A 27,257-nucleotide genomic window follows, 5' to 3' on the forward strand; every position below is an offset into this window, starting at 1 on the left:
AAATTCTGCCTTTCGCACTTGGCTGATGCGATACAAGGAAGTTCATTGTTGGGACAGCCAGACGAGTAAACTAAACGGGACTGTCATATCGCGACAAGCCAGAAATCACACCCAAGTATTTGAAAGCCAGAAGTGAATAAAGCCAAAGTCCGACTCGGCTTTTCTGACGCAGGGGGTTCAATTCCAGGACAAAGACACTTGAACGCCGTCCTCTGTTTCTCGGCATTAAGAGAGATTTCATCACATTTTACAATAAGGTTACATTAATTGGCAATAACGAATGTAGTTCTTAACTAACTACAGATAAGTTCATCTTTACAGCTTTGTTTTTGTATTACTGTTAACAGCTACATTTGTCCATTTCAATTCACATTGGAAGGAAAAAAAAAAAAAACAGTTAACTAACTATAAGCGTATCCTACGGCTTGCTATTTTATAAATATTCATGTAACAAATACACAAATAGCCTACTGTACATGAAAGCTTAATTTCATGCTCAATTATAGTATCTGTGCATCAACCAATTCAAGTAAACAAATGCATTAGGTAATGGGAATTAATAAAAATCGCAAAATGTGAACGGAGATTTGCGGGTTCAACCCCAGGACAATGACCCTGGAACGCAGTCCTCCTTTTCTCGGCATTAAGAGAGATTTATCGTGAGCGGCGGCCCCGTCACACACAGGATATCCTGTTCGGGATGGGAGCTCGCACATGGAGACGCCTGAAGGCACATGAATGAGGATAAGCTCGGAGCCACCTGGCACCGGGCCGTTCGCCTCGCGTCAGCTTCCCCGCCAGCCAGGAGACGACACGAGCCTCTCGTCAGACCTCTGCAGCCTCTCGCCAGAACGCTTTGGATTCAAATACTTTTCTGCGCTTGATTTATCTTGCCTTGGTGCAACTGAGCCAACCACGAGGACCAGAAGGTGGGGTTTGCACTTTTTGATGGTATTTCATAGGCTACAATATACCCGACAAGCTCGGTAAAGCATAGAAGATTATTTGGATCCAAAACGATTACATATTTGACACGGGTCTGCGTTCTCACTCCTCTAACAGCACATCCTCCAGCTAGCACGACCAAATATCGTCAATTTCATTTCAGCCGCCTGGAATCTGCTTACGTCCCTAATAACATAAATCCTCAACAGAGGTCATCAAATCCACCATCAAAATCATCAAAAAACCGTGGTGTGAAAAGATCGCAGGCTTTTAAACATCTCCATGTTCTTGGTCCACACCGAGAACGATAACTTTAACGATAACCTTAAATACGTTGTTTTAAAAAGCGTTCTAGGTCAAGTGGATGGTGGAGTCCACACCACAACTCTAACAGCAACTAGAGCGACGAACAATATGGTTGGGATCACTTTCAGAGCAATTTTCTCCAGCTGCATGAACGATAAAACAGGCTCAAAATGGCAGACGACATAGCTGAGAGGCTATTCACAGAACATTATCGTTCATCAGTGTGGACGCTCATATCGTTATAGTTATTGTTATAGTTATAGTTCTGGGTGTGAATGGGCCTTTGGGGAAGAGCACACGCTCATCCACACTCCACCGAATCAATAACGGAGGCTGTGGCGATGAGCACTAATATGTACACGATTGGGCCTCCCAAGCTGGGGAGAAATGGGAAGACATAAAAAACAGTTTCTAAAAAGAAGTAATTAAACCCCAATCCCTGGCACACTCACAGGACGGACTTTCACAAGACACTTCAAAAGTTATTTTCCCAAAGAGAGCCATTTCAGGGGGAAGTACTTCCCTGTAGAGATTGCTATCTGCAGTAATGAAGGGCTGTGGCTGACAGTCCAGTGAAACTGCATCGCTCGCTAGAGGAGGGGCCAATTGTGAATTGTGGCCTACAGGATGCAGTTCAGAATGGCCAGTTTTCATTTCACTATCAATATAAATGATTAAACCTGTCACCTTTGATGTTTTCACCAGACTCACCTCTTCATCCCCGGCATCTGCCCCAAGGTCTGAGGATGACCCTTCCCGACTGTCCTCCTGGTTCACCATGGAAATGTCCTCTGTACAGAGACAAAAAGGTGCTGCTGAGAGAGAAGCAGGAAAGACAAACTTTGCTAAGTATGGAACCAAGCTGGCTCATTGTACCTCTTTCCTACTGAAGAGCTGGAACCAGACTGGCTCATGATAGCCCCTTCCCACTGTAGAGCTGAACCAGGCTGGCTCATTATACCCCTTTCCCACTGTAGAGCTGAACCAGGCTGGCTCATTATACCCCAGTCCCACTGTAGAGCTGAACCAGGCTGGCTCATTATACCCCAGTCCGTAGAGCTGGAATCAGCCTTTCCCTAAGAAAGTGAAGCACAGGATAGTGCAGTGGTTCGGGCCAACAGCTTGTTGGTCTGTGCTATGCAGTGGAAAAGCAATGGTGCTGTATTGAGCTTTGGCTCGAGCTCCCCAGTAGATAAACCTCCAAAATATTCTAAAACTGCATCTTACATCAACGAGGCAAGCAAAGTGATCTTTTTATAGCAAATAAAGTCATGAAGAGAGAACAATAGCTCAGCCAATCGCTGAGCCGCACAAGGGAGCGATATTTAAGGCGCTGGCCTAACACAGCTATTTCTGAGGGATTACTCAGCGCTCGTACAATAAGAGGAGGACAAACAGAAAGGGCGTACCCCTCCGCGGCACACTCCCAAAGCGTCCATGCATCTCCCAACCTAAACAAAACCCCAGGAAGCATCTGTACGGACGATGACCTGTCGGGGCCCGTCCATGTTTCCCTGCCATGGGTGACATCACCCCGTTACTAAGACAACACGCGCTGTAAGCACACAAATGTGATGCGCCAGAGTGCAGGGCGTTACCGTTTTCCCCTATAGATAGACTATTAACAGGACTTAAATAAATAAACCTTCCGGAAATCTCCGAGCCCACCCGGTGAGGTCATCACTTTTTGAACCCTCGCTTTCAGTTTTCATCAGGGTGGCCCGTCTCAACACAGGGATGTGAATGAGGTCATGCGATCCATGACCTCATTCACATGACCGAGCTCTGGGTGTGACGAGGGACGGGTGCGGCCTTAGTGTTGCCTGACGGTTGGGTAACGACGCTTCCCAAAACAAGGTCTTTATCTGCTGCTGTTCTCCAGCTCGTTGCGCCCGGGTAGTGTACCGTAATGACCGATCGTATCTGGGAGGGACAAGATTGAGCCTCACGGCTTTTTATCAGCTCAGCCTAATCCCAAAGGAATGTAGCTGATATTATCTAACACTGCGAGACTATAAAGACATGCTCTTACATTAAACAGCAAACAAATTACACTTTTTTTTACCCAAAAATAACAAAAGAAATATCAAACTCACTGACCGGCTAATATGTGCATCTAGGTAAAATAAAATATGACACATATTGTACTTTTTATCTCCTGGTTTATACATGTAGAGTACTGCGCTAAGGTTTTGACACCCTTCATTTTTTAAATAAAAGTTTCTTTTTTTGTTTTCTGCAACACTATCAGTAGAATTTCCCAACATTAATTTCCCCAAATAATTAGTAGTTGCAGAGATTTATTTTTTATTTTGTTAAATAAAGAAACCTATTAAGTAATACCACTTTTCAGATAAAAACCTGATCAAGGCTGTCTGTGATAACCTGGAGAACCAGAAGCAAGCAAGACGCTCAAAGTCTGCTGAAGATTCTCCAATATGTCTGGAACAACTTTATATTTTCATATAAAACTGCAGGACAGTGTATCTAATACAATTTTAAAGGCGATCACAGCAATTACTGATTTGATTTGATTTTTTAACTATTCACTGCTCTTTATAGTACATTTCTTGATATTTATAAACCGTATATGAAATTATTTTTGAAAGCATCTTTGTTTTATGGAATGTGCCTAAGACTCTGTACATATTATCTATCCATTATAAATCCATTAAACTGCATTATATACAGTGGCAGTTCAAGTGCAACACCTTGAAGAAGATAATATCATGGCAGTGTGGCAGTGTCTCTCCTAGGATTTGAACTGCTATCTTAAGGCTATGAGAACAGAATATGAGGGCTTACCTGTTGCTGGCATAGTGTGTGTCTCTTCAGAAGTCTTCTTCTTTCTCTCCTCTACATCCTCACACACTTCCTTCTCCTTCCCCAGCTCCAGGGTGGGATCAAGGGATGGAACATGACCCCCCCCAGTGCAGAAACAGTCTGGGTTAGTGGTCTCAGACGATGATTCGGAGGCAGTGTGGTTTTGGGACTTGACCTGGGGTGTGGTGTGTTTGTTGACCACACATTCCAGCTCCTCCTGCGGTTCACGGTTCATTGTGACTGTCATGTCCCATGCAGGCTCGTCCCCCTCAGTGGGACAGCCCATGATCCCAGAGTTCACGTTGTTCAAAGAAACAACTTCCAGATCAGAGGTTGCAGCAATCTCAAGTGCCTGTGTGTACATCTCTTTCTCAGATGTGGTCTCCTCCATGCAGCTGTCGGAGTGGACATCACTTTCAACTGTATCCGTGTCTGTGACCTCTGACCCCACTGTGATCTCCTCTGAAGAGGTGTCTGAGTGGAGTTCACTTCCACTTGTACTTGTCTCTGTGACCTCTGACCGCAGTGTGGTCTCCTCTATCTGGCTGTCTGATTGGACATCACTTCCACCTGTAACTGTCTCCATGACCTCTGACCCCAGTGTGGTCTCGTCTGTGCAGCTGTCTGATTGGAAATCACTTCCACCAATAACAGTCTCTGTGACCTGTGACCCCAGTGTGGTGTCGTCTGTGCAGCTGTCTGATTGGACATCGCTTCCACCAATAACAGTGTCCGTGACCTGTGACCCCAGTGTGGTCTCCTCTATCTGGCTCTCTGAGTGGAAAACAATTCCTCCTGTGTCTCTCTCGATAACTTCTGACCCCAGTGTGGTCCCTTCTATCTGACTATCAGAGTAAACTTGAATTCCTTCCGTTTTTCCTGTGCCAAAGATCTCCATGACCTCTGACACCAGCTTGGCCTCCGGGTCATCCTGATTGGGTTCTGACCCCCTGTCTGCTGTGTCCTGATTGGACAAAATCTCTGGGTGGTGCTCAATGCTGAGTGATGTCACAGCTTTCTCTTCACTTCTGTCTTCCTCTCTCCAAACATCACTGTCCACACTGAGCCCAGTTGAGGGCCAATGACAGCCCACAGATGAGAGGGTCCCATCATTGGCTAATCGCATTCCCTCATCTTCCTCTTCCAGGGGATGCACTTCCTGTATGAATGACATCTTGACGTTTTCAGGCAGGTGAAATGCTTCAGCCATGGAACCTGAGAGCACATCGGCTGCCTCCGCACTTACATCACAGACTCCGCCCTCTGCACCATGGATCCCCTTTTCTCCACCAGCTTCTGTGTCTGAAGGACAGGAAGTGATGTCACACCCAGGCAAAGGGAGTTGTTGCCATTTTGTGTGTTCCATGGTCTGCACCATCTCATCTGCAGGTTTCCCCTCATCAACAGTGAGCACTGGCAGAGATGGTGGATTATGCACCGGATCGGTAACTCCTGCTGCTGCATCATGTTCCCTTCTCCCTGATTGGCCGAGGTAGACCTCTGAACTCTCCTTCAGTGGATCTGATTGGCTGAGGCATTCCTCTATTCTCGGTGCAAGCAAATCTGATTGGCCAAGATATTCCTCTGCAATCTCCATCTTTGGCTCCGGTTGTCTACGATGTTCCTCAGTTCTCCCCCTCTCCGGATCAGATTGGCCAAATTCTTCTTCTGTTCGCTCCATCTGTATATCTGATAGGCTGAGGCCGTCCTCGGTCTTCTGTATCTGTGCACCTAATTGGCCGATGGTCTCTCCTGTACTTTCCGGCTGTAGCGGCTCGCCCTTTGCTCCACATGGTGATTCAGCAATATCGTTATCTCTCTCGCCTCGGTTTCCTGTCTCTGTCTCCGCTCCGCCAGGGGCCAGCTCTCCAACAGGGCCTCCCCCTCCATCTCTGCCCCACTCTGTCCCCCTCTCTCCCCCTCCCTCGTTCCCTCCATCCCCCGCAGCTGTTTCCTTGCTTTGTTGCGAGCCGTCGGTCTCCGGTTTCGCCTCCTCCCCGTCCGTTGTGGGGGGCGCAGGTTCGGGGGCCCGAACTCCGTCGATCCGCTCCTCGCACCTGGCCCTGGCGTCCCCCAAAAGAGTTGGGGTGAAGAGCTGCTGCATGGCATGGTATGCGTCCTCCCTCTCTCCGTCCTCCTCTCCCTCTGCGCTCCCTCCTTCATGGGGGCTCAGGGCTGTAGCAGTCCTCCCGTTTTCTCCCTCTTCCTCTCTCTCGCTCTCGCTCGCCTCCTCCGCTTCGCTGTACCCCTCGAGTTCGGGGTGCTCCTGAGACTGCGCCAGCCCCATGTCAGTCACCGGGGGTCGCTCTGTCCGTCCCCTCTCACCCCCCTCTTCTCTCTCTCCTTCCCTCCCCGCACAGCTCTCTCCTTCCTGCCGGAGAACGTTGAACGCTCTGCGAGGCGCGCAGGGTTCCTGCCTGTCACAGAGAGAGGAGCGCTGTTCCTTCGTTCGCCTCCTCCGCGCGACTCTACCGCTTTCTGCCTCTCCCACCCTGTCCCCCTCTCCCCAGGCAGCGGCTGACCCCGCCCGCTCTTCCTCTTCCTCCTCCTCCGGCGCTTCGTAATCTCCTCCTCGGCTTCCCCCCGCCCACCCGGCGTCACTGCCGTGGGCGACGGCCGAACCTGTCTCGTGTGCGCCGCGCGCTCCCGGCGCCCTCAGTCGAGCCCGGACAGAGCCCGTCTCAGTCTCCGGGCCGGGGCTTCCCTAAAACAGAGGAGAGGCGTGGGGCTTGAGCTCAACCATTACTCACACAGTCGCCGGGGATCAGCTCCAGCATTAAGCAACACTCTCTCACTCGGCCGTCTGATCTCACTAAACAGAGCTGGAACAGGCAGTCCCCTTTCAACATAAACACACTGTTAGCCAGTTAGCGCTGAGCCAGTTAGCGCTTTAATGTGAGCCCTGTGGGTGCCGATTATTAAGTCCACAGCAACTCAGTAAAACATATTTAGAGACCCATAAGACTGCACTAAATACCACTTAACTCCTTCCCTGGTGTTACACATATCATCATAAAAACAATAATATATTTTATTCATATGGAGGTTTTCAATAAGTGCTTCACATGAAGAGTGCAACAGAAACACATTCAGACATACATTTTACATTTAAAAAGAAAGCAAAACCAAGTACCATAATAAGCAAGCCGCAAACGGCGTCAAAGTGAATTAAAAGGAAGGAAGGACATAATGATTCTCTGGAGGAAAATAAGGTTGCTCTGATAATGCACTCTGTGGTCTATGAACCTGAAATTCCAAGCCTTGTTTTTGAGGTGTTTTTTAAAGCCAAAGGAGAGCTCACCTGTGCTACCTGGCTCTGCTTGTGGCAGCCAATCAGACGACGCAGCTCCTCCACTTCCCCCTGCAGATTGGGCGGAGGCCGGCCAGGCGCCGTGGCAACGGTCAGGGTGTAGGTGTTGAGTTTGGGGTGGTGTCGCACCACGCGATCTCCCAAACACATCTCCCAGGGCACTTTGGTGTTGGGAACCAACCCGCCGTCCTCCCTGACCAACACACAAGCAATCAGAGCATGCCCGTCTAGTCACATGACACGGGTCACACTGGCTCCACTTGAACACCGTGAAAGAAGGTAGTGCGGCTCTTACACTCCAAACACATTTTTAGATGTTATATAGAACAACAATATTGCCAATGGGGACAGACAGTTTGACTCATTTCAAGATTTGCCAATGGAATAAAAACCTTTGACAAGCGTTGGGCACTGAGCTATAAGGAAAACATGCTCAATGGGATCATTATTCAGCAAGCATTGACTTAATAACATGGATTACAATTTGGCAAGGAGTGAGCACTATGAGGTAATCTTTCTCTTCAGGTTCCCTTTTGGGCACCAGGAGAACACTGGGATATGGAGTAATCCTCTTCACACAGGTCTCTGTCTGGCACCACGTGTACACTACGATAGAAGGCACCATGTCAGCGCTATAATACACAAATGTTGCTCAAGAGCAACAAGAGCAAGTTTCACTTACTGGGCTGGCACTATGTGACAACAGTGATACAAGAGACAATAGTGACATGAAGTAACATAAGTGACAGGCGTGACAAAGGGGACAATAGTGACATAAAGTGACATAAATACAAGAGTGACATAAGAGAGTGAATAGTGACAAAAAGAAACAAAGGTGACAGGAGCAACATAAGAAATGGCATAAATGACCAGATTGACTTAAGAGAGTGACACAAGTGACATGAAGTGGCATAAATGACAGGAGTGACATAGGAAAGCACGATCAGGCTTAATTATTGTTCTCCTGCACACACTCAGCTGACTCTTACATTTACATTTTAGTCATTTGGCAGACGCTTTTAATCCAAAGCGACTTACAAGTGCATAGGTTCTACCACAAGTCAAAGCATCACATCCAGAACTAGAAAAATACACCTGGACTGCTGTTCTAAACATATAGTCGTCATCATAAGTGCAATTTTTTATTTTTTTTTTATTTTTTTTGGGGGGGGGGGTTAGACAGGGATAGGGGTATCAGAAGGGGGGGGCGGGGTAAATCAGGAGGGGGGACTAAGGTAGAGTTTGAAGAGGTGTGTTTTGAGTCTGCGTCGAAATAGAGGGAGGGATTCTGCTGTCCTGACAGTGGTAGGCAAGTCATTCCACCACTGAGGAACCAGAACGGAAAACAGGCGTGAACGGGCAGCTCGACCGCCAGGTGCCCGTAGAGAGGGAATCGTAAGGCGACCAGAGCTGGCAGACCGGAGTGGTCTAGCTGGGGAGTAGGGAGTGATCAGGGATTGTATGTAATGTGGGGCAGTCCCCTTAGCAGCCTGAAATGCCAACACTAGGGCCTTGAATCGGATGCGTGCGGCAATAGGAAGCCAGTGGAGGCCAATGAGAAGCGGGGTGACATGAGCTGACCTGGGCTGACTGGTGATCAAGCGGGCTGCAGCATTCTGGACCAGCTGGAGGGGCTTGATGGCGCATGCTGGGAGACCGGCTAGGAGGGAGTTGCAGTAATCCAGGCGGGAAATGACGAGCGCCTGGACTAGGAGCTGGGTGGCTTTCTCCGTCAGGAGATGACGGATGCGGCGTATATTAAACAGAAAGAACCTGCAGGTTCTGGCAGTGGAGGATACTTGTGGAGCCAGGGAGAGGCAGTTATCAAGAGTCACCCCAAGATTCTTTGCCGTACGGGAGGAGGAAACTACAAAGTCCTCCACAGTCAGTGAGAGGTCGATTGACGGAGAGGACTTAGCAGGGATGTAGAGAAGCTCAGTTTTGGCAAGGTTGAGCTTCAGGTGATGGGAAGTCATCCATGCAGAGATATCAGCCAAGCAGGCAGAGATCTGTGTGGTGATTTGGGTGTCAGGGGGGAAGGAAATGAAGAGTTGGGTGTCATCAGCGTAGGAGTGATAAGAGAAGCCGTGGGAAGAGATAACAGAACCAAGAGACATGGTGTATAGCGAGAAGAGGAGAGGCCCAAGAACCGAGCCCTGCGGGACTCCAGTTCGTAGGGGTTGAGGGTCGGAGAGTGCGCCCCTCCAAGTCACCTGGTAGGAGCGACCAGAGAGGTAGGAGGAAAACCACACCTGATGACTTTGTCTCCTTCTTTGAAAAGAAGGTCGATGCTATTCGCAATTCCTTCTCCCAACCCTCCACCCCTGCTGACCCTCCTACCCTCCCAAACTCCCTAACCTCCTTTTCTCCCCTCTCTGACGCCGACACGCTGAAACTCCTTACTTCCTTCCATGCCCTCTTATCATCTTTCCATTCCTCTGTCTCTCTAGCTAAATCTTCCTTCTTTCACTCGAAAATTAACGCGGCCGCCTCTAATCCCCGCAAACTGTTTTCAACTTTCTCCTCTCTTCTGGCCCCCCCTCCCCCCCCACCCCCTGTGTTTATTATGCCTGCCTCCCCTCCCCCCATACTCTGAACTCACTGACCCCTCTCCCCCTAATGTCCACTTCTCTGGACTCCAGCTTTACACCAGAGTCACTGTCAAAATAACCTCCCTGTTCCACACACAAGAACGACATCCCCAAGGTATTAAGAACCGAAGGGGATGGAGACAAGAAAACTGATGCTATCAACTGGGCGTGAAGCTCTGAGAAGAGCGATTGTTTCTCTGGCTGACAAAGAGAGGAACCGGCTCCCCCTGAATCACAAGCGATGATGTCATGAGGGGCACTTTAGAGGAAGTCGTTCTGAATGAACCCGACGAGATAAACATCTATGAATGAATTAACTGACGGACAAAAAAACGTGACTAAGGCCGTCCGTCAGACCCGGGTGCGAGGAAACGTCTCTGCCCGAGTGGCTCCACAGGCCAGAGAGCAGTTAATTACCGAGAAAAACAGGCTTCAGGCGGCCGCATCCATAGCAACCCTCTGACATCACTCACAAATAACCGAAAGGATACGGGAAGGAGACAAATAGAATGTCGAATAATGTAGAAGCCTGAACTTCTTCTCCCAAGCTGGTGACATCCAGTGAACCCAAACACGGTGACTGTATAGTGACTAAGTGAAGACTAACAAAGTGCGGACTTGAGGAAAAAACATACCGCTAAACACCTCCAAAATAAAGGCAGACACTGGGCTTGGTCATGTAGGGTCAGAGAAAATTTTTAAATAGTGGTATTCCAAAAAGTGCAGGATCCTTGCATTTAGTGCCCCCCCCCTCCCCGTATATCCTACTCTGTGAAGGTAAACATTCCTCTCGCAGCGAGCTAATCCCCCAGCTCCGCCTGTATCACACGCATACAGCTCTGGGAGCAGACGGGACGGTGTGCCAGCTCTGAGAAAGCAGGCCCTGCAGGGCGTTAGCACCAGAAACGGCGGTAATCTCCTCCTTGTCACACGCTAACTCCTCTTACGCCCGTCTCCTGGCGCCGGCAGGCCTTAAGCTCCTCTGACGGCATCAGAGGTGAAGGAGTCTCCCAGAGCCTTGGGCTTTACATAACCCGCCCAGCTACAGTCTGTAACCACTACCAGAGCTCACAGAGGGAAGAGCGTGTAGGTATGGAAGGAGGGGTGGGGCTGAAGGGAGGGGGTGCAGCTGTAAGGAAGGGGTGGGGCTGTATGGAGGTGGGTGGGGCTATAGAGAGGGAGGGGAGGGAACTGTAGTGAGGGGGTGTGGTTATAGGAAGGGGGTGGAGCAGTAGGGAGGGAAGGGTGGGACTATAAGGAGGGAGTACAGGTGGCAGAGTCGTTGAGGGTTGGCCAGGGTAGAGGGGTAGGAACAGTGAGGCAAATACTTTTCTACTCTATCAGGAGCACAGAAAAGTATTTGAATCCAAAACAATTACATAACTGACTCAGGTCTGGCTCTGACCAGGTCACACCAGCAGGAGTGCTGCTGAATGGGCTAGGCAGTTAGCCAGCAGGGGGCGATACATACTGAGAGAGGATCTGCTGCAGCTGGCTGTGTCCCCTCAGCTTGGCTACGGCTGCCGGGGTGGCCCCCTGTTTATTGGGGAGGCCCAGCGCCTGGCGGCCGCCCGGCTGTTTCAGCAGGAACACGGCCACGCGGCGAAAACCGCGCCGAGCTGCGAAGTGCAGCAGCGTCTCGTGAGGGGCCGGATCTGTGAGAGAGGGGTGCAGGGGTCAAAGGTCAGAATGGATCATCACACATACGCCTATATGCATCTATTACCTGACATGTTCTCCCACATGCTCAAACACACGTACGTATACACAAACACATACACATATCCTCACAAACATAGCAAAACCAAAGTCAAAGGGAGACAAACACACACACTTTCACTTATACTGTTTACACAAGCATACATTTAGTACATGTCCTCACAAACATAGCAAAACCGAAGTCAAAGGGACACAAACACACATACTTGGACTTTAAAGTTTTAAAACTTTAAACTTCAAATGGGAGCCATCTGAGCGTAGGCCCAGGCTTGAACCTGAGAAAGCCTGCACAACAGGCAAGTGTTCACGTACACCACAGGACTGTAACATGGAGGTGTTTTCATCTTTCCCTTCTGATCCTGATGCATTATGTAAACAAACCCAAAATCATCAACTTCTAATTGAATAAATGCACGCAGATTAGAAGATTTGTGGCACACAGTTGTGCTGCCGTATGAGTCTGTGCGTTAAAAAAAAGAAAATTCGCTCAGGAAAGCTGAATTTACATCATTGTTTACATTTCAGGCCATTTCAGCACAGCATGTCTATGGCTTTTACCTACAATCAATTTCTACAGCTGCATATTTCCAGAAGCAATGGAACATAAATAATTGCGGTCAACCTGTTCAAGAGTACAACAACAATTCAATTAAATTCTACTTGTATAGCGCTTTTCACAGGAGGTATTTTGTGCCCACCGCAATAACCATATAAAATTACTCTCATCCATGCAGAGAGAGGAGGCTCCTCCTTCCTCTCCCTCCCTCTCCCCCTCTCCTTCCCTCCCCTCCTATAAAGTTACTATTAACTTATTGTTTTTAAGTATGTACGGACTTGGATGCTACTGCTGCTGCAACGCCAGAATTTCCCTCTGGGGATAAAGTACTCTATCTATCTGTTTATCTTTTTTTGTTTTGTTTCATTTCCGGACACGATGACACCAGACCTGACACCAGAAGTCTATTTTAAACACCTTATCAGATTTAATCAGGCCCACTTCGAAGTGTCGGTAAACAGGAAACATAAAAAAAAAAGAGTGCCAACTCACTTCAGCATAGCATACAGTCACGTTCTCAAAGCACTCGTTTCCAAGCCGACGCACAACATACGCAGCACAGCGCCAAAAGCACTCGACAGAAACGACGGCGCGGCAGCCACAGGCCATTTCCTGTGCGGCGGCCAAGCCGGCGTGGTGGGAGCCGATACGCAGCTCAAACTCCGGAGTGTCGCTTCCGAGGGAAGGCGCGCCCCGGCCTGGCAGCTCCCGTTTCCCACCCTCATCGCGGTCGCCCGCGACTTTCGGATGTGGGAGGACATCGGGAAGCCCTCTCCGTCACGCCCGACGTCTCCGTCACGCCGCGGGTGGCGTGTGACGGGGGAAAACCGCTCCTGAGCGGCTCGTTCAGGAAAGCTGAATTTACATCATTGTTTACATTTCGGGCTTTTACATACAATCAATTTCTACAGCTGCATATTTACAGAAGCAGTGCAACATAAATAATTGAGGTCGACCTGTTCAAGAGTACAACAGCAATTCAATTCAATTTTATTTGTATAGCGCTTTTCACGGAAGATTGTCCCAAACATGCTTTACAGTAACAAAAGGGGGGGGGGGAGGAGGGGAAATACCAGCCCTAAGCTCCCAAATAGCACATGAGGTAAAAAAAATGAAATAAAAAATAAAAAAACTCCCTTGTGGGGAAAAAAAACCCTGAAACAGCGACAAGAAAACCCAGCTATGGGGGATGCCCAACCACCGCTGGCCTATAGGTTGAGATGGTCACAGCAGAGGTATTAATCTAGCAGGTAAACTAGAAAGTCTGCATAAAGAGATGTGAAGTATGCAGTACAGAGGGTTGATGAATCTGGAGCGGCGGGATGTGTCGGAGCTTGGGCATGAACCAGGGGAGGAGCGGGGCTGCAACGGTCCACAACCTCTTGGCATGGGCCTGGTTGGAGCGGTCCTGCCAACAGTGTCCTAGCTGGGAGTGGAGCACACACCTTTGGATAAACTCTCTTCCAAGTTCCTTAACTATCATGCTACATTGCCACCGGTTGGGATTGTAGGTTGGGACCTACAGGCGCAGGTTCAAGCCTCTAGGTCGGGGATCAGCAGATTTACGGTCCTCGAGGACTGATAACTGCTGGTTTTCAACCCTCCCTTTACCTGGGAATCAGGTGTGAAGACTGGACAATCGGTAGCATTAGTTACCCTGGAGAAAATAAAACCAAGTCCGAGTTGATAATCTCTGCTCTTGTTCATGTAACTGGGAGGGTACATCCACAGGACACATTAGAAAGATTTTTAAAACCACATATCTATAGTTATTGCTGTAGTTATCGTTCATGGTGTGAACCGGCCTTAACTCAAGTGGTTGAGCAGGATAGTGACGTCGGGGCGCTTGTGCGATGGTGGGAGTGTGACACCATGTGCCACCGCGTATGCGGTCGCGTGTTTTACACCGTGAGTGAGCGTTTGCGTGGTAATATAGGCTTTTCAGACCCTTGGGCACACCCTGTTAGCCGTCATTGGATAAACAGACCGTGCAAAAAGAACATGTTTGTCCCTGGTACACAGAGCAGTCCTGCGGCACTACTACCCTTCAGCATTACATCAGATATCCTGATATCAGCCTTTTATCCAACCGCCCTGAGTCACTGAATTCCACAACAACTCAGAAAGGCTCCAAGATAAGAAGCTTCCACAGTAGATGGGACAACTTGTATCGATATTCGACTGAGATAAACTAAAAATGAAAATCCATCATTTCTATTCTTTGAGCCTCCCTCTGTATGTGCTCCAACCACCGGGATACAACTGCTGCCTGCCAAACGTGAAGGCCTTAAAAAACATTTAATTAATCACACACAGACACACACAGATTTTCTGATACAGAAGTTTAGAAAATGCTGACGTACCATTGACATTCCCATGAAGATGACTTCTAAGGCCTATAGTTGCAGATTTTTGAGGGACTGGGTGCGGTCAGCAATGACACACACTGAGTGGGAACAGAAAATGTAAGCTGGGCAGCAGTTAACCTGGGAGGGATGTCAACTCAGGAATGCAGCTAACCTGGGCGGTGTACTTCTGGGGTCAAACCACTCTGGGAAAGATTAGGACACAACAGCTAACAGCTGGCTGGTGGGACACAGTCTCACTGGTGATACCCTGGTGTAAAATCCACCTACACCAGCTTGACCAGCTTGAAAATTCAGCTGGTCAAGATGGTCATAAACTGGTCCAGCTGGGTATGAGCTGGCCAGCCAGCTTGTGCTGGTAGCTTAACTGTTTTAAAAACCTAGCTTGAGCTGGTCAGCAGGCTATCCAAACAATACAATTCTTCCCTCAGGACAAATTCCAAGTGCCAAGCTAAAGGTACATTTCATTTATGGAGACCATTTCTTCTAATACCTTCTACACAAATACGCTTTAGCATTAGTTTAGTTTCTTTATATCTCTAACATGTACATTTATGTCTTTTGAGTGAACATGCATTCTGGTTTAGGGCTCCCCTGAGCGTATTACGCTGATAAGAGAGAGTACTATAGGAGATGCTGTACCTCTTCATCGTACAGATAAGACCGCCTGGGTTGTGTAGGTAAGACATGGTTACACAGGGGGACTCAGGGACATTGGGATGGAGAAGTCTTGTAGCTTAGGCCTCCACAAAAGAGTGTCTGCCTACGCATGTCTTAACAAATTACAGACTGCCGGCTGAGTTTAAAGTTTAAGACTTGTCATTTGTTTTAACACACATCTCAATAAACTACAGGCTATTGGTTGAGTCTGTAGTTAAGGACGTGTCATTTCTGTATATGCACATCTTAATAAACTACAGTATAGACAATTGGTTGAGTCTGTAGTTCATTAAGATGTCATCTCTGTATATGCATGTCTTTATAAACTACAGATTATTGGTTGAGTCTGTAGTTCATTAAGATGTGTCATCTCTGGACTGTATGTGCACATCTGAACAAAATACAGACTACCGGTTGAGACTACAGTTTATTAAGACTTGTCATTTTGGTATGCACATCTTAATAAACTACAGACTATTGCTTGAGTCTGTAGTTTATAAAAATGTCTCCTGTCTGTATATGCACATACTAATAAACCATAGACTATTTGTTGAGTCTTTATTAAGACGTGTCCTTAATAAGACCCCTCCGTTCTGCCACTTTGTGCCGTCTGGCGCCTCCCCCTCGCCACACCTGCACTTCACGCTCACGACTGCTGTCTGTCCTGGTCCCACGGTGGTGGAATGACCTCCCGGTGGATGTCAGAACAGCACAGTTTCTGACCTCCTTCAAGCGCAGACAGAAGACTCATCTCTTCAGGCTACACCTTTCCCTCCCTAACTCACCACCATGATTAGCCTTAGACTGTAATGGCACTTATGAATAGATTGTATAGATATTGTTACTTGTATAGATATTGTTGTTTTTTATTGGCTGTTGTATTGTTGTACTCAGGGTATTCTAGCTGCCAACTGTGGTATGCTAGTTTGGAAGTTGATTGTACTCTTCAAGGGTTCTTATTATCTGTATGTTTACACTAGGACTCGGAACTGTACTGTCCTCTCAGGTCCTCTTCGCACTTATACTTGCGTTTGATCTACACTTCGTTGTACGTCGCTCTGGATAAGAGCGTCTGCTAAATGCCATGTAATGTAATAATGTAATGTAATAAACTACAGATCATAAGTCAGGTCCTGTGTTCGACCAGATACCAGGCTCTTCTCATTTCACCAAACGCTCAGGAGGGACATGCACACTAAATGCTATTTGCTTCATAGTAAATGATTTTATGTCGTTCATCGCAGTAGAATTTCAGCTTATTGTCTCGCAGTCTTCACCCTGTAGTTTCTGCGAGTCATCTGAGGTTGTCCCGATTGGGGTGGATGAAACCAAACCACCAAGAAAAAACCCAACAAGAGCTTTTTGGGATTGACACAAATGGACTGAGAAAAGTGAGAACAATGGCCATTTCCTCTCTTCAGTCATAATTAAATAATTTCAGAAAAAGAATTGGAAACTGACAGGCCTGCTGAAGTTTCCAATTCCTTTTCTGATATTCTTTCATTATGACTGAAGAGAGAAAATGGCCACTGTGCTCACTTTCTCAGTCTATTTGCGTCAATGTTCCTGAAGCATGGCCTTTGACCTGTCCACAGTACATCTCATTAACAGCCACTCTTCAAACCTTCAAAAAGGTTATTTTCTACTAACAGGAGCCAGAACGAGACGATTTTAATTAGAATATCTGAACCAAACTCATGACAAAAAGATAGATCACATAGAGATCCAGACATGTTGGAGACCCAACATCATGACAAAAAGAGGAGATTTATGTGGCGGAGTAGTGACAAAATATTCAAGGTCAAGACCAATAGCCATTTGTCTGCGTCACATATCCCAGAATTGTCTGACTATTAGTCTTTCTCTCTCTCACACAGACACACACACAAAGACTCACATATTACACACACATACTCATATTTCAAAACATATACAGTATGTGCATATTTTCACATGAAACACACTCCTATACACTTATAAGCAAGCATGCAGACACAGACTTGTGAGCACACACCAACACACACATACTCACAGACAAATGCACATGCACACACACACACAAATACACACATACACAAAGACACAGACACACTCACAAGCACACACGCATACACATACAGTACAGACACACATGCACAGACATACACCAAGAGACACAAAGACACACACATACACACACACACACACATTCACACACACACACACACACACACAGATAGACGCACACACAAAGACACATACAGACACAAACACACGCACGCACACACACACACACACACACATACACACATGCATACACACACACACAAATACAAGCATACACGCACACACACAGAACATGCACATACACACACACACACACAATGACACACACACACACACACACACAGACACACACACACACACACAATGACACAGACACACACACAGACACACAATGACACACACACACAGACACACACACACACACACACACACACACACACACACACAATGACACACACACACACTCACCGCCTCCCGCTCCTGTGTCGGTGTGGGGCCCCAGCAGGCTCCAGCCAGGGGGCAGGGGCAGGTGCCTGAGGGCCCGAGCCAGGCCCCGGTCCAGCCTCTCGCACTCCTGCAGGGGGATGTCACACTGGTCCAGCAGCATGGCCGCCTCCAGGCCGTCGCTCCGGCCGGCCGCGCTCACCAGGAACTGCGCCATGTCGAAGGCCAGGTCCTGCACGAAGCGGAACCGCTCCCCCGGCCCCACCGGGCCCGCCGGCCGGCCTGGCCCCGCAGAGCACAGCGTCACCCGCACCGCCTCGCAGCAGGCGTGCGCTGTCAGGGGTCAGAGAGGGGTCAGAGAGGGGTCAGAGCGGGGTCAGAGCGGGGTCAGAGCGGGGTCAGCTCATTCTACATTCCGTCTATTCAGGAAATTAACTACATTACATTACATTACACAACTAAAATTAAATGTGACCTTATGGGCATGTGGCGACAGTGGTGACAGTACATGACTGGGACTTGGAGGGTTGGTGGTTCAAGCCCTAGTGTGGCCATGATAAGATCCGCACAGCTGTTGGGCCCTTGACTAAGGCCCTTAACCCCACAGTGGGATTGTCCCTTCTTAATCTAATCAACTGTGAGTCTCTTTGGATAAAAGCATCAGCTAAATAACACATAAGCACATAAGCTAGACCGGACTACCAAGGACAGAGAACGCAGTTAAATGCATTTGAGCTACAAAGCCTGCTTGTGACATTTGCTGCCATATTTTAATTCATTTAATTTAATTAAGCAAGATTTACTGATGAAATGAGGCAGAGATGAGCTTGGGGGTTCGTCTCATCTGCAGTCCTGCAATGAACGGTGCGATACAATGTCCATTCTCGTTGGGCGGGTTGAAATTTGATGAGAATCAAGACCACTTCCGGGATGTTTATCTGTTCTAGCTTTCTTGGTTTTGGAACAGGACTTGGGGTTGGTAAATATAATGTCACACAAATTCAATTCGCTATGTTTGGTTTACTCTATGTTATTTTAATTTCCAAGGGAGAATGGTGAAGATTTGCATGTACTGGATTTGTTTATAATGAACTTGCTCTTTCTTTCTGTCAGCAAATAAACCACTGGTGAAAGGGAATTTAAAAGCATTCCTGAATTGACTGAATTTAAATGGAACTGACCCCAGCTGTACAGCAGCAACAAACCTACAGTACAACACCAGCCTTTCCACAAAAAAAAATGTCTCTTTTAACAGGTTTTAGTCTTGTAATGTTGTTTTATTTTGCTCAAGTAGAAATATTAGCTTGTTTTAAGTTACTGTTTCCTTGACAAGTGAGATGTTGGCAAATCTTGAGATGAGTCAAACTGCCTCACCACATTGGCAATGTTTTTGTTAGATTTTGCAAAAAAGAAAAAAATAAGATTTTATGTCTAGATATGGGTCTAAAATACTTGTTGAGATTTACTGCAAGCTTGGGTGTAGCCACAATAAGATCCACACAGTTGTTGGGCCCTTGAGCAAAGCCCTTAATCCCACATTGTCCCCTGCTTAGTCTAATCAACTGTAAGTGACTTTGGATAAAAGTGTCAGCAAAATAACAAATTATTTATTATTTATTTTGGGGCACAGCACAGGAATCTTCATCAATCACACAAAGCCCTCTCCCAAAATGTTGGTTGACTGACCTCAAATCTGCCATCTATTCAACACTCTTTGTCACTTGGTCTAATTGCACTATGACCAAGCTCCAGTTTTCCCAAGCCAAAGAGACGCCGCTTTTCTGTCTGAAAGCAGACGGATTTAAAGCCTTTGGAAGCCCCTGGAACAGGAATCCCTGACTCAGTTTGGGAGTGAAAAGCCAGCAGCCAGAGCAGAACTGGGTTTACTCTGTAGTCTGAGTCCAGTATTTACACTCCCAAGAGAATTCATGGCCAGTGTCAGAACAGACAGCTGCTCTACTGAACAGAGCCAACTACAACCCACCCAAGTAATATTCTGCATATTTAATATCACTTTCACTATATTGCTTTATATTCATATATACTGTATATAGTGGGCTCCTGAATTATTGGCACCCTTAATAAAATGGAGAAAAAATGGATAATGATCTATATTTTATGCTAAAACATACTACTACATTTACTCTCTTGTTTCAATGTTTAATGTTCAATGTTGTTTCATTTTTCCTGAAAACCCTTACTGTACCCTTACTGAGCATAATAAACAAAACCAAACATCTTGAGTTTACCAAATCTCATTGCAATTATGACCGGTAGAGAGTGCAACGGTCACGTAAAAGCAAAATTGAATGATTTGGCCGTACACACCATCAACATGTTTGGCTGCAAAATGGAATGTATACAAGGAGAAGCACCTCATACCTACTGTCGAATAAGGCGATGACTCATTGATGTTTTGGTGATGTTTTGCTGCCAATGATTTAAGATCAATGGCACAATGAATTCAACGAAGTACCAGGAAATCTAGCCAGACAATCTGGTTGCCTCTGCTAGGAAGCTGAGACTTGGTGGTAGGTAGATTGTCCAGCAGGACAATGACTCCAAGCATTAATAATAATAACTGCATTATTTTTTGAATTTACAGCACTTTATATGCAGATTTATCAAGGGTGCCAATAATTCTGGAGCCCATTGTAACTACATTATCCATTTAACTGTAATGTTTTACAATAACAGATTTGGGTTCATGCTATATTTCTGAGACATACTGCTGTCAGTACTGGATTACTGTGGTTCTCTCTCATTGCCTCTCATCTTTGAATCCTCTCCCTAATTAATTGGGCTCTCCTCTCGATCATGTCTCTTCTCTACCCTGGTCCCTCTGTGATGAAATGAGCTCCCCCCCACTACAATCAGCAGTCTTGTGACCTTGTGTGACATCATATTTAATGGCCTAAGTGCTGTTCCGAAATCAAGAAGGCAAAGATGCGAGAACAGATAAAAAAAGTGGCTTTGATTCTCCTCAAATACCAAGGATGTATCCGATACATCCTTGCCCAATGAGATTGGACACTACGTATATGCCTCTATTCTTTGCAGCAGATGAGAAAAGCCCCCAAGCTTGCTAATATATTTTCAGCCATCTCCATTTCACCAATAAATGTAACAAAAATCTTTCCCAGAAGTAAAAGAAAGGTGAGAAATGTCACTATCCAAGAGTCACTATCCATCTTCCAACACAGGGCTTATTTCAACTGCATTTTAAATGTATTTTAACGAGAGACACTTTGCATAGGTTCCCAAGCTGCACTTCCTATGCAGTTAAATCTATGAATATGTCTCCAGACTTTTACTTCCTAATAATACTACATTCAATATTTTCCTCTTACACCTATTACAACATCCAACTTTATGTTATAAGATTATGTGCTGACAACCACAATCGATTGTTACTCTGCATCAGCACAGCTTAAATGTGTATGTATGCACTTGTAATGTAAATATAAGTTATTTAACTTGCTCTGGAGAAGAGCATTGGCAAAATTCCAAAGTGTAATATTAATTATATTGAGGCATTTGTGCAGTTCATAAAAATAATAAAATGGGACAGTGGCCCATTTTATTTTATTTTTTAGCTCTCTACTCCAGCAAGTAAGCAGTTGAAAAAAAACAATCACGGTGTGGTTAAAATGCAGACTTATTTTAATAAAATAATTTCCCCACTGTCACAGAAAGACTGCAACTTTACAACATTATTTCCACCATTTCTACAGCATATTTACGAGCGCTTGAGCAAGGAAATCGCAGAAAGGCGGTGGGATTCAACATCGAGCCCCTGTAAGTGTACCCCCAGAAATTACACACCCAACAAGCCCGAGCCAAAAACGATCACGAGTTCCCGGGTGCCGTCTGCCAGAGGGCACGTCCGGTTTCCATGGAACCTGAACACATAATCGGCCGCTCTCCTCACTGCGATGACGCATCTGTGTGCAAGGGCCATGCGTCAGCGCAGGGCTTTACAGCCAAGATTCGGCAGAAAACGAGGGCATGTTGACTCAGAGCAGTGCCCCAGACTGGCTGCATGCAGCAGTTCTCCAGCCAGAAGACCTTTGCGGTAAACCTGCTAACGGCGCCCTCTTGTGGTAAAGGAACAGGGGTTACATTTGTGCATGCAAGCTCACAAAAGGACTCGCGCACATACTAATTCACATATCTGAACACAAACGCATATGGTATATGTAACGGTGTGCATTCATGCAAACGAGCATGCACATACATACACACCATGTGCACATGGACAAACACACACACACACAAATGCGTGCATGCACACACACATGCACACGCATACACACACACACACACAAAGGGGCAGGTTTGAGGCAGGGCTGGGGCAGGTTTGGGGGAGGTTTGGGGCATGGCTTGAGCAGGTTAGAGGCAGATTTGTGGCAGGTTAGGGGCATGGCTGGGGCAGGTTAGGTCAGGGCTGGGGCAAGGCTGGGGCCAGTTTGGGGCAGTTTTGGGGGAGGTCTGGGGCAGGGCTAGGGCAGGTTAGAGGCAGGTTTGGGGCAGTGTCAGGGCACATTTGGGGCAAGGCTGGGGCCAGTTTGGGGCATGGCTGGGGCAGTTTTGGGGCAGGTTTGGAGCAAGGCTGGGGCCAGTTTTGGGCATGGCTAGGGCAGTGTCAGGGCACGTTTGGGTCAGGGCTGGTGCCAGTTTGGGGCATGGCTGGGGCAGGTTAGAGGCAGGTTTTGGGGACATTTGGGGCAGGGCTCACCGGGGCATATGGCCTGCAGGGTGACATGGCTGGTCCTCACAGTGCTGCTGAGGTGCGTCTGCGTGCTTCCAGAGAACAACAGATAGAACTCTACATCCTCTTCTTCCTCACAGACCTCTTCATCACACAGCTGCACAGTCAGAACACACTCGCCCTGCAATAACAGAGAGGGAGAGAGAGATTCAGTGTGAACAAAAGTTACTGTTATTGTGTTGTTCACATTCACTATTATGTACTGTAATGCATTTACTTTTTATTGCAAGATTTACGGTTGCACGTCTCGCCAATGAAGCATTCTGAATTATAATTTGACAGAGAGAGACAGAGTTAGAGACACACAGTGAGTTGCGAGTCAGAGAGAGAAACAGAGAGAGGGGGAGAGAGGGAGAGACAGACAAAGAAGCAGAGAGAGGGAGAGAGAGGGAGACGGAGAGAGGAGAGGATTTAGGGCTGCCAGTAACAACAGTAGCAGTGAAAATGAGCAGACGCTCTGAAGCTGAAATAATAGTCGCCCAGGTGCTCTCGTTCCTCACGAAACTCCCGTCGCCGTGGTTTCACTCCGCAATTCCACCCCGTTACAAACCGGCGGGGGTTTCGTTTCTTTAACGAGCAGCGGCAACCGCCGGGCCGCAAGAACGCGGTGTATATATTACTAAGTAAGTGCGCACTTATGTAGCATAAACCAGCGGGGCGGTTTTGTGGGGTAACCTAAAGCCACAGCAGAGAAGCTGGAGCTGGCTGCTGCTCCAGCGTTGGGTTTATAGCGCCAGGTTATCTGAGGACTGGGTCAGTCTGAGACTGGGCTGCTATTGTGTTCAGCGTTCCCTCGCGGTACCCCGACCTTATCGAGCTCGGCCGAAACGGGGGTGGGGGGGGCAAAGGGGGCCCCCAGCCAGGGTTCAGGCATGAGGTCTAGAACCTTCTCCAACAGACGTCTAGCAGAAGCACTAGGAGGGTGGGAGCTGGCAGCTATAAAATGAGAGTAAGTCTGAGAGTGCGGTTTCTGCTTCCAGGCTGTGTTCTGTGCTAGCTCCACGCTGGTCCTGGCTCACTAACACTGCAGGGCCCCATTAAACGACAGACAATCCAAAAAACACAAAAACACTTTTCTATGTTAATAATAGCAATGGCGGTGTCAGTATTCGTTAACATTCACGTGCTTATTGGGAAAGTTCAGTGCAAGAAGCTTGTACTCACAGGCCCACACATGTGCCATCACACACGATCACACAGGGACACACACGTGGGCACACACACGGCCACGCGCGCGCGCGCGCACACACACACACAAACACACACACACACACACAGACACACACAGGCAAGAATGGAAACAACACACACAAATGCAAACACATACACGTACAGTATACACACAGACACACAAGGACATACACACATGCACGGCCACACACACACACAAACAAAAACGCACAAACGCGCACACACAGGCGCACACACACACACACAGACAGTTATTACCCAACATTCATATCTCTATTTTCTAGGAAAGCCGAGGTTCTCACATGAAGCCCAGGAAACAGATCCAAAGTCTCTACTGTTCTCAGTGCGACTGCAGAATAAGTGCATCCCTATTCCAACTGCACATTTTTAACAGTCTGGATGACATTTCCGCTTATAATTCTTTTAAACTAGACGCTGGCAGAAAGACAATCCTGCAGGCAGTTTGTGAATAGGTTAGGTCTTTCAACACTACTGAAACACAATTTATGACACATTTACTAATGTTTGGGTATAAACTACAGTGATATATGCAGTGCCTTCGGGTGCTCCATGCTTTTCCTCGACATAATTATGATTTATGGTCATAAGAGCAGGTGTTTGTGAAGCCACACGGGGCCGGAGGGCTGGGCTCCATGTCGGCAGCTGGCAGAACCTCGGATGGCAGGGTTTAACTGTGGCCCAACGTGTGAGCGCGCTCAGTGTGCCCAACGTGTGAGCGCGCTCAGTGTGCCCAACGTGTGAGCGCGCTCAGTGTGCCCAACGTGTGAGCGCGCTCAGTGTGCCCAACGTGTGAGCGCGCTCAGTGTGCCCAACGTGTGAGCGCGCTCAGTGTGCCCAACGTGTGAGCGCGCTCAGTGTGCTAGGCTTGTGAGCGCGCTCAGTGTGCAGAGGCTTGTGAGCGCGCTCAGTGTGCAGAGGCTTGTGAGCGCGCTCAGTGTGCAGAGGCTTGTGAGCGCGCTCAGTGTGCAGAGGCTTGTGAGCGCGCTCAGTGTGCAGAGGCTTGTGAGCGCGCTCAGTGTGCAGAGGCTTGTGAGCGCGCTCAGTGTGCTAGGCATCTGAGCGAGCTCAGTGTGCAGAGGCTAGGCTAGGCTTGGACTTCGTATCTGCACAGCTGATTCAATCTGGATGTGTGAGCATTCCCAGGAAACCAGACACCAGCCATTAATCACACTCACCCCCCTTTCCACTGCAAGGATGTGCTGACGGCCCACCAACCAAATGGCTGCTGGCCCCCCCCCTTTCCCACCCACTTCCACTGGAACTGTGCTAGGCGCTAATGCGTTCCCTCACTGTACTGACTCACTGAGCCGCCATGGCGTCTGTATGCAGCCGCGGGAGACAGTTTCCCCACACCGGCCCTCTGCTCTGCTATAGCACTGAACTGAACCTTATTTCTACATTAATTTACAGAGTAGCATCAGAAGAACAGCAGTAAATTGGCCGGGTATGAATGGGTTATGTCTGGGCGGTTTGTGTGCCTGTGTGTGCGTGTCACAGTGTGAGGGAGAGGGTGAGAGAACACACATCAATCAAATAAATTAATGAAAACAGGTTGAGACCAATGATCAGTTTAAAGGGAAGTTTTCCCGCCTACTTTCAGCTCACCAGCCTCCGCCGCTAACATAACTCAGCGACTGTCAGGCGTAATTCAATTACACTGGCTTTGTTGGGCTGCTATTCCAAAACACTGTAACATCACGTCTGCGTCCGTCAAATTAAAATGAAAAAAATGTTAACAAAGGCCACAACGGCAGAGCTACTGTATTAAAATCTGAGTGCAGCATTTCACAGCATATTAACACAGCCTAGGGATCACTCATTTTTAATGAATTTACTTCCATCTATTGTCACATCCCCGCTACCCTAATTACCACATTACTGAATGAGAAGACAGCAAAGTATAAACATGCAAGTAATTATAAGAGACCTGCATCTGGGGTGCAGAATGATAGGGATCCATATCAAAAATGAGATACACACCAGGGAGTCTCTTTATTGGGATAACGACCGAGGGGCCTGGGGCTATGTAGTTTGAATGCCCGAAATGGAGGCGTACCCCAAGGTCATTATCCTGCTTATAATGGCGAGAACAGGCCATTCAGCCCAGCAATGCTCGCCTTTTCCTAAAACTAAAATGTACCTACTGCTTAGTTTGCCTAAAAGCGAAATAGTATCTAGCACCGTATCAAGCCTGATCTTGAAAACCCCCAGTGTTCCTGCCTCCACTACATGTCCTGGCAAGCTATTCCACACAGTGACCACTCTGTGTGGAAAAAATACTTCCTAATATCTGTGCAGAATTTATCTAAATTTATGCCCCTTCACTCAACTAACTGAACTCACCCTGAAGAATTTCCTGTAGTTTGTTAGTCCCTTTAATAAATGTAAACGCTTCAATCAAATCCCCCCAGTCTCCCTTTACTAAGCTTAAAGAGACGGCATTTGAAGTCTTTCCTCATAATGTTAATCATTTATACATGGAATCAACCTGGTTGCCCTTCTCTGAACCTTTTCCAGTGCCTCTATATCTTTTTTATATAGTTGTGATCAAGGAAGTGTATAGTTTTACCCGTGTTACATTTGCAACTGTCCGTACTTAATTGCAAACTAAAGGATAGCAACTTCATTTTTCTTTTTTTGTATTAGTGGAACAAGACGTGGACAGCTAGGACCATGTAGGTCTGATCATCTAACCTCAGGTTGCTTATGCTAGGTTGGCTGTCTCTCACGTTAGCCTACAGCCCCTGTACCTCCAGTTGACATTGTACCCTTCTGCAAGGAATTTGGCTTGAATTACTTGGCCCTGTACTTAAATGTCCAGCTGTATACATAGATATAAAAAAGTAAAATGCTGCATTGTGTAAATTAAGGATAAAGAGCATCTGCCTAATGTTAGCAATGTAATGTAATGAATGTAAAGCTTCCCTCAGGGAAAGCAGGTTGCAGCTGAAAGTTCAGCTCATCGGCCAGTAGAGGGCTCTCTTCCCTGTAAGCCAGGTAGAAAATCCAATGCCATCGAGATTGTTAACCAAGATCTAGCTTGCTTGTTGTCATTAAAGTTCCCATGAAAATTAAGAGTAGAGGTTCCTCCTTGTCACGCCAAAATTAAAATCCTAGCTCTTCCACTCCTGACATCTAATCACCCCCCAGTTTGATTGGCTTAATTCCCTCTTCTACAACTGGAGTGCAATGAGTGTTCTGGCACAAAATGGCCACCAAACAACACCCAAGTGAGAGCTACTCATCAGTGGTGGTCAAGTTGATTTTTGAGTTGATTTCCCATCAAGAGAGCCTAACATAGAAAGCTATATAAAAATACAATCCATTCTCCACATAATGAAAATGTAATACTCACATATAACGGAGCTTGCTGTGGATTCAGTTTCATGACACTGGACTCTGAAAGCAAAAAGAGAGACACAGACTTCAGAAAGAAACATTACAAACAAAGAGGGAACAGAGAAGAGGAATTTGCAGAGGCGAGAAAACAAATTCACAGCCAATGGTA

General features: G+C 47.2%; 2 protein-coding genes across 4 annotated transcripts in view; both read right to left on the minus strand.

Moving 5' to 3' along the window:
* The window catches only part of LOC133111183 (A-kinase anchor protein 13-like), a 44,806-nt gene extending 38,829 nt beyond the window's left edge, over positions 1–5,977 (minus strand). Inside the window, exons 1-2 of one of the 3 annotated variants that reach the window (XM_061221345.1) lie at positions 4,057–5,977; positions 1,963–2,042 (exon numbers count right to left, since the gene is read on the minus strand). In XM_061221345.1, coding sequence (XP_061077329.1) covers positions 1,963–2,042; positions 4,057–5,755 — 1,779 coding nt within the window. In that variant the 5' untranslated portion in view covers positions 5,756–5,977. Of the gene's footprint in view, positions 1–1,962; positions 2,067–4,056 lie in introns of all 3 variants that reach the window. The other 2 variants (XM_061221344.1, XM_061221343.1) reach the window with 2 other exon arrangements.
* LOC133111100 (uncharacterized) overlaps positions 5,806–27,257 on the minus strand; it is a 42,930-nt gene continuing 21,478 nt past the window's right edge. Inside the window, exons 2-8 of the mRNA XM_061221256.1 lie at positions 27,105–27,148; positions 22,505–22,658; positions 17,791–18,099; positions 11,447–11,630; positions 7,376–7,577; positions 6,042–6,778; positions 5,806–5,854 (exon numbers count right to left, since the gene is read on the minus strand). Coding sequence (XP_061077240.1) covers positions 5,806–5,854; positions 6,042–6,778; positions 7,376–7,577; positions 11,447–11,630; positions 17,791–18,099; positions 22,505–22,658; positions 27,105–27,137 — 1,668 coding nt within the window. The 5' untranslated portion in view covers positions 27,138–27,148. The remainder of the gene's footprint in view (positions 5,855–6,041; positions 6,779–7,375; positions 7,578–11,446; positions 11,631–17,790; positions 18,100–22,504; positions 22,659–27,104; positions 27,149–27,257) is intronic.

Source organism: Conger conger, chromosome 15 (assembly GCF_963514075.1).
Source record: "Conger conger chromosome 15, fConCon1.1, whole genome shotgun sequence".
NCBI lineage: Eukaryota > Metazoa > Chordata > Actinopteri > Anguilliformes > Congridae > Conger > Conger conger.